We start from the raw sequence: 20,295 nt of genomic DNA on the forward strand, positions 1-20,295 counted from the left end.
GTGGGTCTCACTCAAAACTGGTTCCTGCTTTTTACTGAAATTGATGCTTCAAATCTCCTGTGATGCCAGCTGGCCTGGTGCATGTGCCCCCAGGGCCTGAAGAAGGTTATAAAGAAATGCTCTTAAGATTTCTGGATATCAACAAACTCTGGGGAAAAAACCCCCGACAACCATGCTCCACATGTTGATGAGTTGACTGTAAACAAGTGAGAAACAGAAGGATTCAGATGGGGTTTATTTAAGCATGAAGGGGAAAAACATCCAGTTGTCAAAATAGACTCGAGGTTTGCTGAAACCAAAAAGTCTGGAGAGCAGTGCGAGATGTTGTTGCCAAACCCTAAATACTGCAGGGGTAAGCCTTCCCTCTCACCAATTAGATAACTGCCATTTCGTTCTGTGGATTTCTCAATTGTTTCTTCTTTTTAAAAAACAAACAAAATAATTAGCCTGTTTCAGGGTAATTTTGCTAATATTTCCACAATTAAATAATTACTTCAACCCTGAATTAAAAACTGTCCTGCTGTCACTGGGTACAGTAGGCTGCCAGCTGTTTTAAATAACCCTTGAGAGCAGTCAGGTTAAGGGCTCAATTTATGACCTTATAAATTAACACAAGGAAGCCTATTCCATAATGCAACAGACAATTCTATTTATAATGCTTAATTAATCCCCTCCAGTCACTAACAGAACCCACTTGTGACCTTTCGTTTCACCCTCACCCAAAAGCAAGTCTCCTGAGATGGGAAGTGTTAATATGTGAATGCTGATAGAATTTGCTGACATTATGGTCAAGTATTAAATGGCTGACAGTCTGGATAAATGAGCTCCTGATAGCTTACTAATCAAATGTAAGAAGAAAATGTCAAGTTGGGCAGCACTGATGAAGCCCTTCATCAAAATCCCTGAGCTGGAGAGAGGTTGAAAGAGCAGCAAATGCCCACGTCTGCCATTGCCTGCAAACACTTGCTCTGGATTTCAGAAAGTCGTGACAGCTGAGGCAACTAAGAGAAAGTGTCAGAATTGTATGAAAAGATGACTGTGTGAGGCTATTCTGGGTGGCTCCATTATCTGTTGTTGCTAATATCCTAAGGCTGTCTTCTCTTAGATTGAGACAGAAAACCCAAAGTAATAACCTGTTCAATGCTGTCTTACCTAAGGTATTAGAGTAGAGTTATCCGGAAAATTCCAAGCATGTCAAAAAGCTACAGGGTGTGGGCAGAGTACTGGTTGCAGAGTAAGGAAGTTCTGTTGGAAATAGGGCCTGGGAAGGGGAAAGGAACAACAGACACCATTTGGACATCAGTGTGGCCCGAGGCAGCAGTAGTGATCTGAATGCAGAAATACTGCCTGGCATGTTGGAATATGTGTGGAGAACTTTCTCAGGCTTTAGTACTATTTTGAGTGTTTCCATATAGCTTCATGAATTAGAAATTAGATGTCTTTCTTTTTTGTCCACCATGTTCAGGAATGATACTTCTGGCTCTCCTGTGAGTCTCTTGGCAAGTGCCTTAACCCATTGCCTTCATTCTATCCACAGAGTGGGTGTCATTACAGTACCTATCTCATAGGGTTGTTGTGAGGATTAAATAGAATTAATGAATAGAAAAACTTTAGACAGTGCCTGGCACCTAGTAGGATCTTTCTAAACCTTGGCCATTCTCATCAGTTCATCTCTGCACTTTCTCCTCTGAGCTCTCTCTCCTTCCCCAAAACTGTTAGAGCAGCCAAGCCAGGCTACCAGTCCTCTCTTCTGAATAGCTTCCTAATTCATTTCCTTAGTCTAAATCCACATCTCTTCTGATATGTCACACACAGTATTGCCACCTGAATCTTTCCAAAGTCCACCTCTGATCTCGCCCCTATCAGAGTTCTTCAAATATAGTCTAACCCCCTTAACCTTGACTTCAAGCCTCATTCCATTCCTACCATCCTGAGCCTCTGTTCACTTCCTAATCTTCCATTTCTCTGCACTTTCTCCTGAGCTCTCCCTCCCCTGGAGTCACACTACTTTCTCTTCCTCTACATGCTACCTTATTCTCCTATGCTTGTTCTAGTATGTTCTTGCACTTATACCTGTGCTTACTGTTTTCTCCAGTAGGAATTTACTTCCCTGCTATGTTCAATATCTTCTGGCTCAAATCCTAGTCATCTTGAAAGTCAGGCCCAGATGCTACCTCCTCCCTGGTGTCTTTCTAGTCTTATCATTTTATGATACCATTTTCTTTCTTGAACACCATTGTACTTTATCTTTCCTAAACAAACAAACAAAAAACCCTAACAAAACTTCAACCCTAGTTACTGCCATTATAATTATCAGTTGTATCAAAAATCAATTTAAATGCCTCCCTTTCAGAAGGTTTCCTATCCCAGCCTCTAGGGATCATGGATGAAGACTGCCTCTACAGTGTGTCTAGCTCAGTCTTGTCCCAAATTTATGTGATACCCAGAGCAGGCCTTCTCCAAATAGCACTGGAATAGAAAGAGTAATTGAGGGGCACAGAATGACAGCCCGGTCTTGTGGTTCATCCTTTCTGTGATTAATTCTCATTCACGTTATTGCTCCTTTCATGAGTGCCTATGGAAATATTTCAACTCCAAAAGTAAATGGGATGAAAAAATCCTATCAGGAAAAACAAACATGCAAAATGCACACTTGATCCCCAAACAACAGATTTCTTTTTTAAGAAAGAACAATGAAAAAAATATCTGGAGTCCAGTACCTTTATATCTAGTTACTACAGCTGCGTTGACACTAAGAGGCTCTTGAAAGCTGACAGTGAGTGATGTGCTGCTGGTTACCATGAGACAGGCGTTGGTTGGCACCTCGGGGGCTCCTGGGACAGAAGGAAACACACAAGGATCTTAACATAGCAAGTCCTTTTCAAACAATGTTCCCGCCTCTTCAAAGGATACCCTGAAACACACACTATGGAGATATTTGTTTGTAAAGCCTAATAGCTTGTGCTTTTGAACATTTTCATTAGAAGTCTCAATGGTCTTTATTTGTTGCCATCATGGTTTTATTTGAGCATTAGAACATCTTCTGAAGGGGTAAATAATACCAGTTAAGCTTCCCAAAGTATCCTGGAAACACAAAAGGAGATCGGGCTGGACCAGTGAAGAGGTGGCCAGAAACTGTCAGCAGGAAGTGATGCTATAGACAGGCACAGTTCCATTTTGAAAAGTTCTTTCATGTAAGTCATTTCTTTGGATCCTCTTTACATTCCTGCTGAGCTGAAAGGGCAAGTGACATCCCTACTTTTAGGATGAGAAAATTGCAGCCTAAAGAGACCAAATCACTTGTTCAAGGATGCAGCGAAGGCATAGCTAGGATGAAAGCCCATGGCTTTGGGATTTCTGAGTCTGGGCTTTTTTCCAGCATGGACTGCTAACTTGCTTTGCTCTGTTACATCAAGTAGGGTTTTTCTAAGAAAGAATTCATGGACAAATGTCATGTCCTTGAACCTTGGGTTTTAAATGACTCCCAATGACTTTAGGCTTTCCTTAGCACCCAGCAGGTGTTTTGTAATTTAGAAATTAACCCCAAAATGGCATCAAGTCAAAAAATACAACTGCCAGTATGAATCTGTCCCAGATGAGGCACAATAACAGATGGATTTATGAAAACTATTGCTGAGTGTTTTTTAAAAGAAACATGTATGAACATTGCTAGAGAGGTTGTTAGTACTGAAAACAAAATCTCATTAATTTTAATTTTTTGGCTTTAAGAGAAAGGGTTAGGCCTAGATTTGATACCCAGTATATAGTACTACTTTATTTATTTTTTAATATATAGTACTACTTTAATTTTAGAAATTAAGTTTTATTGTAAGTACAAAGGGCAGGTTTGTTAAGGAAAAAGGGATATTTGCAGTTATTAAAGGGCAAGAGGCTGCCTTTTGAAAGGGGCAGGATTATTAAGAGAGAGACACTGTATAGACACAGGTGGCTAGTCTTGGGGTAAGGTCTGTGACACAGTACTACTTTAGAAAAGAGATTTTTACTGCCTTTGGTCTTTGTCTATATCACAGCAATGTTCCTGGAGCAGGTGCAGATAATCTTCAAACTAATGAACTGACCGTTCCCTTATATGTAAAATTTCAAGTCTAACAATTTTTTTTTTGGGGGGGTGGCCTTCAAAGAAGGACTCCCTTTGCAGTAAGAGTTCAATACTCCACACATGTTTGATATAAGTATGTAAAATTTGTATCAGGAGCTGTACTAATCAGTACCTTCCTTTACTCCTGAGTATTATCCAGAACAAGGTTTTTCTTAAAAGAATTGGTAGCGGATAGTCATGCAGACAAAGCAGAATTCATAGGTTGATTGACTGTCTGCTTGCATTAACTGAAAGTCTGTTTATATAAGCTCTATATAAAAAATGCAGTAGAGTTGAAAACAACTTAAACTTCAGCTTGCAGCAAAAACTGGACAAATAGGCAAACAAATATTTTTCCACCTCCACATCCCAAAATATAGCCACTTAGGGCATCAGCCCATCCAGGTCATTAGGCGTTAGGGCGTAGCGGGTGGAAAGCACTAGATGAGTGTGACGTGGTGGAGGGAGGCCAGAGGCACTGAAGCCTCATGGCTGTGGTCAGAGAACCTATCAGGAGCCAGAAAATCAAGCAAGACAAAAGATCCTTTTACAGCCTCTCAGAGCCCTTGCTCCAAACAGGCTGACAACGGCCATCCGTGACCCTGTAGAGCTGCAAAAAATCAGTAAAAGAAGGCCTGGCTGTCTCAAACCAAGGTTTGGCCTAGTTAAGCATCGAAGTCATCTGCTTATACTCACTGGCATGTTCGAAGCCCGTTTTCATGCGTCTGTACAGCCGATACCTCCACTCCCAAGCTTTCAGCTGTTTCTCTTTCTCTGTGTTGTCCAGACTGAATCCTTCATTCTCCACCTGAGCAGACAGCTCACTCACCCTCTCCTGGGCCTCCTGCACCAGCGTGTTGAGGTGCATCGCTCGACTTTCCAGGCTGACGACTGAAGGGAAAGACAGGGGATGACTCCGTTTTCTTTCTGGGGAAATGCTGCTTCTTGGGAAGGATATCTGGGAATATTCTATGGGTTTTGCAAAATGCTTGGGGCAAGCAGGATCTCTGCTATTAACTATCTACTTATGATAAGGTCTAATTAGTGACATTTATTTTACAACTAGATTAAATGACAAATCCATTTAATGAATTTTAAGGACAAATCCATCTTACATAGGTAAGATGTTCCCGTTGCTTTCTGATCCCCCCAAATAGCTAGTCACATGTACCCCCAAATAGCTGTTTAGCAATTATTTAGAATTACACTATGAAGTTACCATGAGGACCACTTCTAATATAGATTGTATGCATTTGTTTCTATAATCATCAGCGCTTAGGGGCAAAAGCTCTGGAGGGCTAGGAAGATCTTAGGAAAAATCATTGTGAGGCAAGCTGCATTCTGCTCAGTGGTTTGGTCAATTTTTTCTCTTTTTGGTAGAACCAGATTCAGATTTTCTGCTCTTACCACATTCTGTCCAGCTTCTAGACATTTTTATATGTTTGTCTTACTGGCATAATTCTGTCATTATTAAGCAATCTGTTGTCCAAGGGCTCCACTGTGGCTGCCACAGTAGAGCTAGTGAGTTCTGATGGCTGGATGACTTGGGTGTGATAAGACATTGATCATCAATCATTTTGATCTTTGATTGTGGTCTGATTGGAGAAATAGCCTCTGGCAATGCCCATGCTGAAGAGAACAAGTTCTCCTAGCTCTTGCTGAGAGGTAAAGCTTGTTTTATCAATGCATGATGTCTTTATTTGATTCACATCGTATTGTTTACCTAATCAGCCCTCATGTGAGTGAATGTTCCTGTCAGTGATAGAAGGTTTCACATTCTTGTGTCAGACTGGGAGTCTGCTTCTTGGGGTTGACGTATGGCTCTTAGGCATGGGAGGATCTGCTTAAGCGGTCACTTGGTTACTTGGGAGTTCTTCTTGGTTAGTGATAAAGAGAAGAAGGCTTCAATAGCCTCAGACAGCCTCATGCAGTCGGGGGCCATCCACTTAATGAATCAGATTAGAATCAAGTTGTGCAGATTTGTCACTGACATGTGTTTGACACCCTCTCCCACCAAAACAATATTTCCCCCTGGTGGGTAGGCAAGAAATCCAACCATTTCATCTTTCTAATTAGGGGGGAAAATATTATGAAGATAACTCAAGTGAAAATTTGTTAGGCATATTTTGAAATGGAAATTAGGTGGTTATATATTCATATTCTCTGTGTTCATAGGCATGTTTGCATTAATTACAGGAAATGAATACTAATTTATTATTGCTCCTGCTCACCATCAGTCTAAATTTATTTACAGATGAGGTCAATGAAAAATTAGTTGAGTCTTTTTTTCTTTTTCTTTCTTTCCTTCTTCTTTCTTTTTAAAGTTGCTGTTTAGAACACTCAGGACTGTGTTTTGCTGCAGATTTGTCATGGTTAATGAATGTTGCTGTAGCAGTCAATCATGTACTCTAAATACTGTCACACTTTTTTTTAAAGCCTCAGTCATGAGCCATGACAGAAAAATAAACAAATAAATATAAAGCTAAAAAACTCTTTCACTGAGCAACTACATTATGCAGAATCCCCCGGGAAGGCTAAAGGAGGCCAGAATAAATGATAATATAAGTGCTGTGGACGTAGGGAAGCAATGATGGTGTATGAACACTGAGGTTCTGGAGAAAAAAAATACACATACACACACGTGGCACATACTCCAGTGGAAAAATTGGCAATATTAGTAGCCTCAAGGTGCAATTTCCTGGAGCAGGGAGATTGACAAGTCAGTACTAAATGCTGTTAATTTAACTAACTTCAGATTAATGGTAGAGTCTGCTATGACTGAAGCCCTCAAACACAGTCTCATTATAGCCTTGCTGGGAAGGTCCTAAATATAGGCATTGACAGTTTAAAACAAATTCGTATACATTTGTGTATTTTTAGACATAGGTTAGGCGTCAGAGTTTGTGTCACAGTTTTCAGGTTGATTAATTGACCCAGTAACTGCACCCTCTACCCACTCTCCCCTCCTCCTTCCACTCCAAATTATAGAGAAAATGGGGGAATTGTCCTTGCTAAGTCATTCAGTGAGCTTTTTATTGTAAGCCTGATGTTTGAATTGCATGCATGCGTCAACACTTGGGTGATAGACACATGATTTATAAAAATAAATTTTTCTAATACTATGAAATCCCCCCTATTAATTTTTATATCCATAACAGTTATTGCTGGTGTGAATTCCAGGTGGCATTTCAGATGGACAGCTTCTCTGGAGCTGTGCTTGGCTCCCCCTGAAATTTTTCCTGCTTTTCCCTGCACAACACATTTTGTTTCTAGACTTTCCCTTTTCTTCTAGGCTGTAGACTCGATACTATTTGAATTGTAGCAGTGAAGGGATTGTATACCTTAAAGATAAAGCATTTTGCCTTTTCACAGGCTAGCAATGGAGATGGATAGCCTTTTATAGCCAAATGAATTTTTCAAGATCATATTCTCAAACTGTGCATGTCAAACTGGGACACCTAAACTGAAGTAGAAATAATATGGTGATGGGGTTGGTGGGATGCAGACGTCATATCTCTGAGGCCACAGAATGATTATGTGCATCTTCCTTGGAGTGTCAACTTTTCCATTTTGATGAAAGCACATTATTTAGAAATTAAAATGAACACTTCTATTATGAGAAGAATGGAAAAATTGCCCCCAAATTGAAAAATTTTTTAAAGAGAAATTTTATAGAACTCTCTCCCTTTTATATATATATATTTTTTTTCAGTCTAAGTCCCCAGGTGCCTCTGGGACCCACTTGCTTCTGTTGTTAGAGGTAATTCTGTGGACGAGCCGGAGAGACATGGCTTCCAGCCATTTCACCAAGCAAACCTTTTATTATTTTTTTCCTATGGATTTTTTATTAGTTTAATAAAACACTCTCTTTTGAAAGACTTTCTTTATTGACTCAAATCAGCTGACTTATAAAGTAATCATTTTCCTCCCTATCATTAATGACTTATATAACCGCCAATAGAAGCATCTGTTCAGTATGAGATAATCAACATAACAAACTGGGTTAATATATTTTAATCAAAAGCAAATAAATATGATAATTATGTTCAACTGTGTAGCTTAATCTTGAATGATAGTAGTTTTGATGTAGTTTTATCTTGTGTGATAGCGTAGGCTGTTTGATGCCTTGGAAATTGTTCTGGAGCTCATTGCTATTTTTACCACCCAAGGATGAGACCCTTTCAACCCCCTTATTTTAAAGATGAAAGAAACAGACCCATGAAGGAAGGGGGATTATCCCAGGTTTTCTTAAAGTCCTTAAACAACTCAATGAACTTCCTCTAGACCAAATGGAATACAAATTAACCTATTATTTACATATTGCATTTTTCTAATTACTCTGGCACAAAATTGGTGAATTCATGTTGGTTGATGGGACATAGAGACTAGCAAGGCTGTGTCTATTTTATGATTGATTTTCCTGCCCATCCACTTTTCTTATTCTTGGATTCATTCCCCTTTCTCTTCCACCCTCTGGATATTTTCCCCTCGAGTCCAGAACTCCTGATCTATTTGCAAGGTTTGGCCTTTTCTCTCTTACTGCAGTTAGTCCCGTCTCCAACCAAGCAACTATCCCTCTGAACAGCCATAACCAGCACAATGGAGGGTCTGTGAGTGTGTGGTGAGCAGTCCGGCTGGGCAAGACCACTCAGCGGCTCCTGGAATAGGCTCCTTGCTATTGTGGTGTTTAATGATCAACAGCATTTCTACCACCCAGTGTTTCTGAGAAGGTATTTGTTATAAGACCTGCCCAGCTAATTAACTAGGGAGTAGGGGTGGGGGGAGGGGCTGGAACTTGGTGTTCAAAGAATACAATTACGGTTACTGTTTAAATCCTGAGATAAAAAATGATCAGACTGACTGGATTTTTTCACATCAGAATCTAACCTGTGAATTGCCAGTGACTCATTATTCCTTAATTTCACCCTTGCCCTGCAATTGGTGAGTTTGGGCCTGGTTGCTAATTGTTTAAAGCTTAAAAATATGAGGGTAAAATGTAAACCCGTTTTAATTTTCAATTGAGGTGTCGAGGGAACAATTCATTTGACTGGCTTGAAAAAAATGAATAATTTGTTCATTACGAATCATATACCATTTTGCAATTTAACAGCAACTTTTCTGTTATTATTAGCATTTTCCTTTTTGATGAGAAGAATGAGGTACTATGGTAATTGTTTAATCTTCATGTTATAAAGATCCTTAAGACAACCCCTGGCTGTCTGTTTTGATGGTACCCTGGAGTTCTGTATTATTTTGTCTGTGAGGGGAACTCACTGTTCACCAAGGCAGTCTAGTTAGTCCACATTCATTTTAAAGTATTTTTTTAGATTTATTTATTTATGCATACAAGAACTGGGGTACAGGCCAGAGATGTGTGTGTGGGGGGTGAGAGGATTCACCAGAGACAGAGTGGGGAGCAGAACAGGTGGACTGACTGAAATGCACTGCTGAGGAGAGCAGCTGGCAAGACAGGAGAGGTCTGCTGTGCCATGTGGGTCAGCTCCCTGGCCCGGGATTGAACTCATGCTGCAGAGGCTGTGGATAGGTTCACAGTGCTGTGCTTAACCCCCTGTGCCATCAGGGAGGCCCTCTTTTTAAATTTGGATTTAAAAGAGTTTGCTTATCCTGAGCTGAAATCTGCTTTCCTATTATTTCTAAAGTGGAGGCAGGGTGGTAAAGGGCTTTGAGTCTTATAGATTAAATGCCGTGATTATGAATGAATCACCCAAACCAGTTCCATTGCCATCTTGAGTGGCAGAATAATAGTACCACTCTCATAAGTTGTGGTAAGTTAATGATAGTCTTTACATTGAAGGCTCTTAATTAGTGGAGGTTTGTATCATTATTATTACAGCAATTGGCCTGTGTTATGTTTTTGAGGCATACACACACACATCAAATGCTTGCTTTATAAAATATTAGCTCTGTTCCTTCCATTAAAACAATCTCTTGCTAGATAAAAAATTTTCTGTGGCAGGTACCATTCAGAAAAATATTACTAAGTGGTGTCCGTTTCAAACCTATCTGTTATTTCAAAGAAGAAAACAAGGTCATTTAGGTATAAGCCTTGTACTGTAAGCCAATATCCTTTGGACAATCAAGAATAAAAGTTTTCAGGTAAGAACATCAAAAGAAAGCATACAGAATTACTCCAATAAGTACATGTTTTTTTAATTCAAGAACTCTCATACCAAAAAAAAAATTCAAAGCATTAAGTTTCAATTTAGTTGTTTAAAATTCACTATGGCTTCACTTGGGTCTCAACTTGTTTTATTTTAAGGTTTTTCCCAAGAACTTTGAGAGTGTGGACCCAAAAAGGTTTTAGAGATTTGGGGATGAAATGTTTCATTTTAATTACTATGGAACTTTCTTCGCTTAGTACTCATTACACCCTATTGATGGTGCCCTGGAATATTCTTTTCTGTTACTTTCCAGTAGAATGTGTATTCACAAAGTATAGGCTATAACTGGTAGTTCTTTTAATAAGTCAGAGCCAAGGACACAGAGAGGGACTTTCTATCTAGGTCTCTCAGACTCCAAGAGACAAACAGATATCTCTTAAAGAAATTATTTAGAAAATTCAAAGCAGATTATCTGATGATGTTAGAAGGGGCTTAATTATGAAACAACATAACTATATTTTCTGTTAATATTTTTTCAGTGCTGTCCAACAGAAATATATTATGAGTCACATCATTTAAAATTTCCTAATGCAACATTACTTCAATAAAAAATTAAAAAATAAAATTTTAATGTTAGTGACATTAAAAAGGCAATAAGAAATAGAAGAAATTAATTTTAATAATATATCTTAGTTAACGCAATAGATCCAAAATATTATCTTTTCAACATGTAATTAAGGTAATATTATTACAGAGATGTTATATATGCATATGTATAAATACAAATATATATATTTTCAAGGCTTAACCTTGAAAATCCAGTGCAAATTTTCAGTTATAACACATTTTAATCTGAACTGGACATATTTTAAGTACTCAACAGTGATAGTGATATGTGGCTTGTGGCTCTTATGCTGGACAGTATATTTTTAGAACAAAAATTCTATAAATTTTAGAAAATGCTTGTATTTGCATATTTTCACAACACAAACTATACAAAAAAATGGTTAAAATATTTAAATTCTTTCCCAGAAACTTGAAGTTTGTTTTATTTTATTTTTGAGTATTGTATTAACCTATATACAGAGAGAGCAAGAAAGAAATATATATTATATATTATATATTATATATATATATATAGAGAGAGAGAGACCATTTACAGATGTGCCAGGGAAATGTTTGAAAGCTATTGTTACATTTAATTCTCAATGCTAGATTGGTAGTAGTGGGGTAGATAATATCTAGGAGTATCCCCAATTATCTCTGCCTCCTGTTAATCACACCTTCCTTTACCATACCAGGACTCTATGCAATCAACACGATTTAGCAGGAAATGCTAATATGTGTCATTTCTGAGATTAGATTATAAAAGGCACTGTTGCTTCCATCTTTGTTGGTCTTTCTCTCTTTCTCAAATAATTTGCTCTGGGGAAAGCAGCTGCCATGTCAAGCAGGGCGTACCCAATGGAGAGACACATGAAAGGAGGGAATGCAGGTTAGCTTGCCAGCAGTCACTCTGAGTAAGCTTGGAAGTGAATCCTCTAGCTCAGTCAAGATTTAGGTTAACAAAAAATAATTACCCTGGGGAAATTTAGGGTTGGGGACCTGATTGTGAATCTGTGCATGTGCATACATATGTGTTAGATTGACTATCAGGGATATCTGTTAATTTTGTAATGTTTAGTTTCTGACAAAGAGTATATTGTATATTACCTGTCTCTAAAAATTACAAATGAAGGTGAAAAGATAACTAACTCTTGAAGAATAGATGACTGGAAATTTGGTTGTGGTGACCTGATTCTGAGATTTAAGGTGAAGGCAAATAAAAAGATCAATTCACCTGGTGTTTGTTAATAGCATTCCCCCCAAAAGAAATAATATTTTCACACTCATCAAAGGAACTAAGCTTGGGTCCATTCAAATCAATACAAACTTATTGAGCACCTACTGTCTGCTGGGGCCACATGATGAATGAGACAGACAAGTTCTGCTCTTGTGAGTTTAAATTATAATGCTGGGAGACAGAAAATAAATGGAAAAAATACTGAGAAAAATATATAATAATGGGACTCTGCAGAAAATTCAAATAAAGTGATGCAATTAGAGACTTTAGACTTTGAACTTGTCATCTAGAGAAAAGCCTCCTTCAAGTTATGCCATTTAAACTGAAACACAGAGAAGCAGTTGGCCATGTAATGATCAAGGTTCAAAGAATTTCAAGCATTGGGAGCAACTAGCACAAAGCTCCTCTGCTAAGATAATGTGGTGGGTTCAAGGGCTGCAATGGAAGTTGGTAGATGCGGGGTGAGCAGTGTGAGATAAGGTTTTGAGGAGCAGGTTTGTAACTCAGGGTGAGGATTTGTACATCTGTTCTAATGAGGCAGATAAAAAATATCTGATTACATGTGCTGGGGACCTGCCCAAGGCTCATTCTTTACATATTCTTAATGGCTGCAAATCTTTGTCCTTTGAGGGTGGATTTGATTTCAGGAAACCTCACTAAATCATTTGAAGCCAAGTCTGGTGAACATGGAGGGTGATGACGCTAGGCACTGCTGTTTTGGAACAAAAATCAGGTGTGACTCTAAGCAACGAGTCAGATTTTCTCATAAACTGGCTCTGAGGACAAATCCAAAAGTGTTTAGAGCAACGGCAGCCCTGTTAGCGCAAGTGTGGGGTCTCCCATGAGGACCATGTTAAAGGATAACATTCGTTTGGATTGTAGACTTTCTGGTGTGTTTGTTTACATAAAGTCAGCCTCATTAGTTTATAGTCACACCTCTTAGGCGAGGCCTGAACCAGTCCCAGAGCCAACATGAACGCTCTACTAGGCAGAAACTAATGGTGCATCCTAACAAGTTGGCCAGAATTGTAACATTGGTGTCCAGTTACAGATACTACTCTGCAATCACACTGTGTAAAGTAACTGAACATAACCAATGCTGGATGACATTTCCTAGTTTCACAGACAGTATCTGAGAGAAGATTAGAGAGAGAAGTTCAGAGAGAGAGACAGAGAAAAAGAAGGAGGGGCAAGGGGACAGGAGGAGGAGGATCTGGAGAGATGGGAAAATACAGCTATTGGAAAGGGTAGAAAGACTAACAGTGGGGCACTTTCCACCATTCTTATTGGTCCATATTATTAAACAGGGTGAGGATAAAAAAGCAGGCTACATCTACCACCAAACCCTACAATAGTGTTTAGAAAATAACAGCAAAGGGTGTCCCAAAGTGTAAAATACTAGAAGACTTAAAGGTTTTATCCATGCATTGTGCACACACTATACACATAGCATATATCCATATGTCCTACATTTGACACCTGAAATTCCTAGTAGCAGAAATTCCCAGGGCTTAAAATTTTAACTGAAATTTTCAGAGTATCTTCTGTGTGCTACATGCTAGAGTCAAAAATGAGACAGCAGGGCCTCCGTGGTGGCGCAGCTGTGGAGCGCTGGGCTGCGAAGCTCTGCAACCTCTGCAGCGCCGGTTCGATCCCTGGCTGCCGGAGAGGGTCCCACATGGCGCTCAGACCTCTCCTGCCATGCCCGCTGCTTCCCTCAGCAGTGTACTTCATCAGTCTGCCTGTTCTGCTCCCCGCTCTGGCTCTGGTGAATTCTCTCACCCTCCCACACTTCTGACTATACCCAGTGTTTGTATAAATAAATAAATAAACAAACAAACAAATAAATAAATAAATCTTAAAAAAAAAAGAGAGAGAGACAGCATCCATGTGAGGACTCGAATTTCTGATGGTAAATAGCCCAAAAGAACTAGTTTCTTTATAATTACTGTTTATAGGGCCTAGATGATGTCGAATAAATAGCTGTCTCAGAAAGGGACAAATTCAAGAAATGACGATTCAACAAATTCCTCCTGGAGATGGTTGAACTGTGATTTGAGAGTGGGGGCAGGATACGAGTTAGTCGGTATAAGGGAGGACTTTATAACGGGGGCATTAACTTACGGAGAGATGTCTTCCTTAGATAGCAGTTGTTCAGTTGAGCCTGAGTTATGGCACTGGGTTACTGAGTGTCTGAAGCAATCAGGACATAGCCTCCTGGTGTCCTGAGGTACTTCTGCACATTCACTTTCCTAGGTCTAGTCCTTAAAGGTTCCATGCCTGTTTTCTGAGCTGAGCATACCAGTTTGAGATTGTACTTGGGATTCTACTTTAATAATGACTCATGTTTTCTTCTAGAAGGAGTATTATTTTGTACTGTTTTCCTGTAGGTGGGAGGAACAGAGTAAAGTCCTGAATAAAGACAATAAATCATAGTGGGCTGGGATTCGGTATATATTTAACTTTGGGGCAGTGTGCAAGCTTGGGTGGCCACTTCTGGGACTTTCTCTCTGAATAAGGAAATGTACATGGTTGAGTGCAAAGCCATGTTTATGAAAATACCCCCATGTACTGTATGATTGAGGAGCTAATGACTGGACGGCAGACTTGACCTGGCTTAGGAGTTAGTCCCTAAACTCATCTGTGTCTTTGTGAATCCTGAAGAGAAATGGGAGGATTATAGAGTGATTCTTGCTTGGCGTAGTGGAAAGAATGAAGTTCACTGGGGAAGGGAAAAGGGAAATTAACCCTATTAGAAAACCTACACTCTGCTTTGAAATACTTAGCCATTATTAGAAGACGAGCAGCTGGAGAGTCAGGAAAGGAAGAAATTAAGCTTCTACTATGTGGTAGTGAGTGTGCAAATGCTTTTCCACAAATACTGAGCATTTAATACAGAAGATATGAGTCCAAATACTAAGATTCACCACCATTAGCTTTGTGGTATTAGGTGAATTATTTGACATTATTTTCATTCCAGTCTCCACATTGGGCAAAATGAGGAAATGAATTCCATCTCGCAAGCTGGTTGTGAGTCTAACAAGATGATGCAAGTGAAAGCATTTTTGCAATGTGTAAGATACTCTGAGAACTTAAGGTCTCGTGGTTATTTTTCATCTCTTATATTCTGCCTCTACACCTTCTGGGGAACAATTTGCAGCAGGTGTTTGCTTATCTGGTTCTGGCTGGATGACTGTGGTTTTCTCATGGGCTGGCTCATACTCTTACAAGAAGTGATTCTATTCTTTCGCACTTGATATATGAAGTGAATTAAAAATCCCTGAGAACAGATTGTGTTCTATCCTGCCTCTCTCCAACAAGAAAAGGTGCATACAACAAAACAAAGAACTACACACCACAGGTTTAGCAAACAGCACAAAGGAAAAGAGTCAGGGGCAGGGGCTACAGCTTTCCATATTGGTCATTTAGAAGTTTTGCATAGAAGGATCATTAGTATTGGTGTCCAGTAATAGTCTTGAACTTGAGTCCTTAACATCCTTTTTATTTTCTAGATGTGTGACTTTTTGTTAGTCACTTAACCTCTCAGAATACCAAATTCTTCTTCTTCAAAACAGAGCTAGTGACATCTTCCTGAAGCACTAGTGTGAAAACTGGAGAGAATGTATTAGAGATGTCATAGGTACTTAATCAATATTCCTTTGACACTCTTACACATGTGGGAGTCTAGACATGGTACTAACGCTTTGACTTCTTGAGTGGACAAGGTGACTTAGGTGTCGATTTCCTGTTGCCTAAGACCTGCAAGACTTTATTTCACAGCTTTGTGATGTAGTGTGGTTATCATCCCAGAGGAAGGGAGGAAGGCCAGGGACCTTTTGAACAAATTTGCTTTCGGTCTAACTAGATATTTAGTTTTTGGTTTCTTTTATGGAAAGTAACTTATACATGGTGTGGGGGCTTGGGAATATTGGAAGTCTTACTGGTTTTACAGAAATTGCAGAGTTCTTTGTAGTATCTCAGATAAATAAGACTAGTATTTCACCCAGCCCAAGGCAGGCAACATCTGGATGATCGCCCTGTTTCTATTAAAATGAGAGAGTCTACATTTTTTGTTTTCAGACCATTTGATTTTCTCTCCACCATCTCACGAGGTCTTTGAGACACATTGCAGCATAAATTGGAAGGTGGCAAGTAAGCTTTTTTGGCTTCTTCTATCCTTATATTATCATCCCTCCACCGCCTCCAGTTCCACTACAGAGTAGTAGCACTGTGATGATGGAGTTCTTGTTTAGAAGCCCTGATCTGACTGAACCCAAGTCCTCTTGGACATGGATGCTATGAGCTTAGTATTTTTAAAATAGCTGGTTGATTGATATGATACAAGGATTGGCCTCGTACCAAGTCTTTGGGTGGCAGTGGTTTTATGAAATTTAGGGGCAGAGATGTGACCTTTTACTATATATTTGCTTACTTCTTTCAGCCTTCTGGGTCTTACCACTTGGAAGTAAATAAATCATCATTAGCGATGAGTGTACTTTTTTCTTTTAGGAGACATAGAAACTGTGGCTCAGAGACATTATGGTCGTGGGGCCAGAGAGTCTGTACCATGGGGAATGTGAGTGCCTGACTCAGAATGGGGCGGTGAGGGCTGAAGGAGTCAATATATTGAAAAAGGTCAGAATGGTTCCTGTCATAGGGTGAGGACTGCATGACTTATCTCATCCACTCCCAGGGGATTTCTGCCATGGCTCCAAGTATCTTCTTTCACAAGGATTATTAGTTGTACTTCAAAATACATCCAGAAGGAAGCCATTCTCAAAAGATAACATAGTATAGGGTTCCATTTGTGTATAGGGTTCATTTATATGAAATGTCCAGAATAGGCAAATCTATAGAAGCAGAAAGCAGATTAGTGATCACCTAGGGCTGGGAGGAGAGGGTAACTTGGAAGACGATAGCTAAAAGGTATGTAATTTCTTGGGTGGTGATGAAAATATTCAACAATTGATTGTGGTGCTGGGTGCACAACCCTGAACATGTTCTAAAACGCCACAGAATTATTCACTTTAAATGGGTGAATTGTGTGGCATGTGAGTTATATATTTAATAAAATCATTTTAACATCCAGCCAGAATTCCACCCCTGTTCAGTCACCATCAATGTTTCCATGTCAGTACATGAGCCACTGGCCCCTATCTCCTGGACTGCTATCTAAAATAGTCTCCTAGCTGATTGTCACGATTGCCCCACTGCTGTCTGTTCTACTGTAAAGATCTTCTAAAATGTAAAGCAGAAGCTTTAAAATGTAAAATTTAAGCATTCACCTGCTTAAATTTCTTACCATGGCTTGCCAGGTACTCCCTGATCTGGTGCAGATGACTCTTCTTCAGCCACCCCACCTCCTTTGTCCTTTGTTCACTTTGCTATAACCACATTGGCCTTCAGATATGTCAATCTAACTCTTGTCTGCTTCAGCACCTTTCTACTCACTGTTGACTCAGCTCAGAAGTGACCCCTACCTCTTTCATGGCTCATTTAATGCATCACAGAGGCATTTCTTGTCCAACCCTCTTTATAGTCCCTTTTCCATCAATCTATAGCCATTTTATTTTTTTCCATAGCATTTATCAGTATTGGAAGTTTATATTTTAATCGATATATTTACTTGCTTATTGGAAGTGTCCACTACTGGATAAGTTCTGTGAGGATAGGGATTCTGTCTTACTGACTGCTGCATTCCTCATACCTAGAACAGTGTTCTATAATTAGTGTTTGGGAATGAATAAAGAAGCCATCATACTGACTGTGGATACAAAGACTAACATATTCAATCTTTGTGTGTATTTCTTATTCTGTAGCCTCATTTGCCCTATCACACATATTTTAAGTCTTGGGTTAAATTCTTAGAGGGAAGTTCCTTGGAGACTCCTTTTCAATACCATCCAGTGTGTTCTGTTTAGAATATAACTTGATGCTTCCTTAGACTGATAAACAGTATCACTATTTGCATGAAAGTACAAGGAAAACTGTAAAGGATTTCAGAGTTTGTGCTCTAAGGTCAGCAATGGCAATTTCAGTGGTACTATTAAAGCTGTTTTTCCCTCTCAAGTTTACTTACAGTGTGGACTTTCTCGGGCTCCTGTTTTCAGAAGAATCTTAGCAATCGGCACATTGTTGGTCATGATGGCGATATCCAGTGGTGTCAACCCCTCACTGTTAGGTGTGTTGAGATCTAGTTCTTCTGGGGTATATTGATACAGAAGGATCTGTACAGCATCCATGTCCTGCTGTTCAACTGCTTCAAATATGGCTTCATTGCCTTGGAAGTTCTGCAGAAAAATAAAAGCAGGTTGGTACAATCTCATAGACCATTGTCAGTGTAACTTAGCTGTTTTGAATTCTAGGGACTTCTTCAGTAACTACATTCCCACTTCTAGGAGGTATAAATGCAATTTATCCCATGGCCCCCAAGGTAAACACTGTGGGGGGCATCCCTCCATCATTTCTAATGGGCTTTGAACAGATCTGTACATTTAAATGCATTGAGACAATACAGAATGGCATGATCAATCTATACATTAGAGCAAACACCAACTTTTCACCACCCAATCTTCTGTGGAATACTGCTTGATAGTTCAGTAAAAGGTATTCAGTGAAGAAAGTAGCATGGGGTCAAATAAATTTGGTAAGCACTAGATTAAATCAAGTTACCATAGTATTTTACTGTAAGGGCTTTCAGGTTCTAATTATTTTAACATTCAATTATTAACCCTCTAAGAGGTAGGAAATAATTTGTTCACAGAATATACTTTTCATTGCATTTGTTTTAATTGCCCTTTGAATAATGTTCTATAAGAACACAGCTGGGGAAATGCTGACATAGGTGACGTAGTGCAGGTAGTTTTAATTATGACGAGCGTGGGACTGAGAGTGTACTTTCTCTGTTTTTCCTAAACTCATCCCTACATCTCTAGCCCTGCATCTCTATTGCTCAGTTACATTTCTTGCCTGAACTAAAACTGTGAAGACTTGCTGCTAGACTGAGTCTTCTCCAGCTGATGCTCCATACAGATGCAAGAGTATTCTTTCTAAAATACACAATATTTCATGTCACTTCCCTATTTGCAATTCTCTAATAGTTCCAGATTGCCTAGAGGCTGCTTCCCAAACTCCTAGGTATTTTGCATCAACACCTGCATTTCTCAAATCAGAACCTTGAACTACTCAACCCTCATATGTGGGGCTCAAGACATGCTGTCCAGGGAGGGTTTCGGTGTGTGGGTAATAAATTGACTTGGCGCCTGAAAGAGGCAAAAGCTGAATATTTGTGGTATACAAATCACTTGTAGAAATAAATAACAATAATATGGCTCCTTTGAAAAGTTCTTTCAGAGGATTAATAGTAAACAAAGGAGAAAAGTTCTGGAATTCTTTCAAATATTTCTGTAGCTCATGGGAAAAGACCAAAACATGTGCTATGTATACATCTGTCTGGTCTCTAAGAGTTTTGTGGTTTAAAAAAAAAAGTCAAAATACCATTGATCCTGACCTAGCATAGTGATCACCTGATTAAAGTGTGGAAGGTCTTGAGCATCTAAATATATAGGTTGGCAAGTTTATATTTTTAGTCTCATCAAAATTTGATTCTTCCTATCAAAGGCTTCAGGTCAGCTTAGCTGAGTACATAACACATGATTGAAATTGGAGGAAAATACAAAACTATTATACAAATGCCTGGCATTGGGGACCTTGGGGATAGAGCTATTTTGGTGTGCAGCTCTCTTTGCTACAGTACAATCTGCTGAATGGAAAAGGGTTTTGTGGACAATCTGCCAACTGAACAGACTCTGAATACTTAGGCTGTAACTCAGCCACCACCAAGCCTGCCTGGAAGATGAGTGTGAAATGAGAAAGCAAATTAGAAAACAAATGAGTACAAAACTAATATGCCTCCCTGTCCACAGTTGTGTATTTGTTTGTGATTCCTAGTATGTCTAATTTCTTGTGTCTGTATTTGCTCTCAGTGTTAAGTCATTTCCTCTTCCATGCTTTTGTTGGCAAACCCCAGCACAAGTCTATCATTTCAGTTTTAAGCTCAAATGGTGCCATTACCCCCCTGCAGAAATACTCTTGTCGAGCATGTTAATATAATGCCCTCATCTTTCACAGAGGACCAATATAAGAAACTACCATATGAGAATGTTTGTATCATCACCAATACTACCCTTTGCTTTCCATTTCATAATTCACTTGACTTCTTAACAAGACCA

At 39.2% G+C, this 20,295-nt stretch overlaps 1 protein-coding gene across 1 annotated transcript in view; it reads right to left on the reverse strand.

Moving 5' to 3' along the window:
* Positions 1–20,295, reverse strand: part of ANKFN1 (ankyrin repeat and fibronectin type III domain containing 1) — a gene marked incomplete at its 3' end in the record, with an annotated part of 361,393 nt that overhangs the window by 112,256 nt on the left and 228,842 nt on the right. Inside the window, exons 5-7 of the mRNA XM_084238232.1 lie at positions 18,144–18,354; positions 4,796–4,990; positions 2,721–2,834 (exon numbers count right to left, since the gene is read on the reverse strand). Of these exons, the coding sequence (XP_084094358.1) occupies positions 2,721–2,834; positions 4,796–4,990; positions 18,144–18,354 (520 nt within the window). The remainder of the gene's footprint in view (positions 1–2,720; positions 2,835–4,795; positions 4,991–18,143; positions 18,355–20,295) is intronic.

The sequence above is a fragment of the Talpa europaea genome (assembly GCF_964194135.1).
Source record: "Talpa europaea genome assembly, chromosome: 7".
NCBI classification, from domain to species: domain Eukaryota; kingdom Metazoa; phylum Chordata; class Mammalia; order Eulipotyphla; family Talpidae; genus Talpa; species Talpa europaea.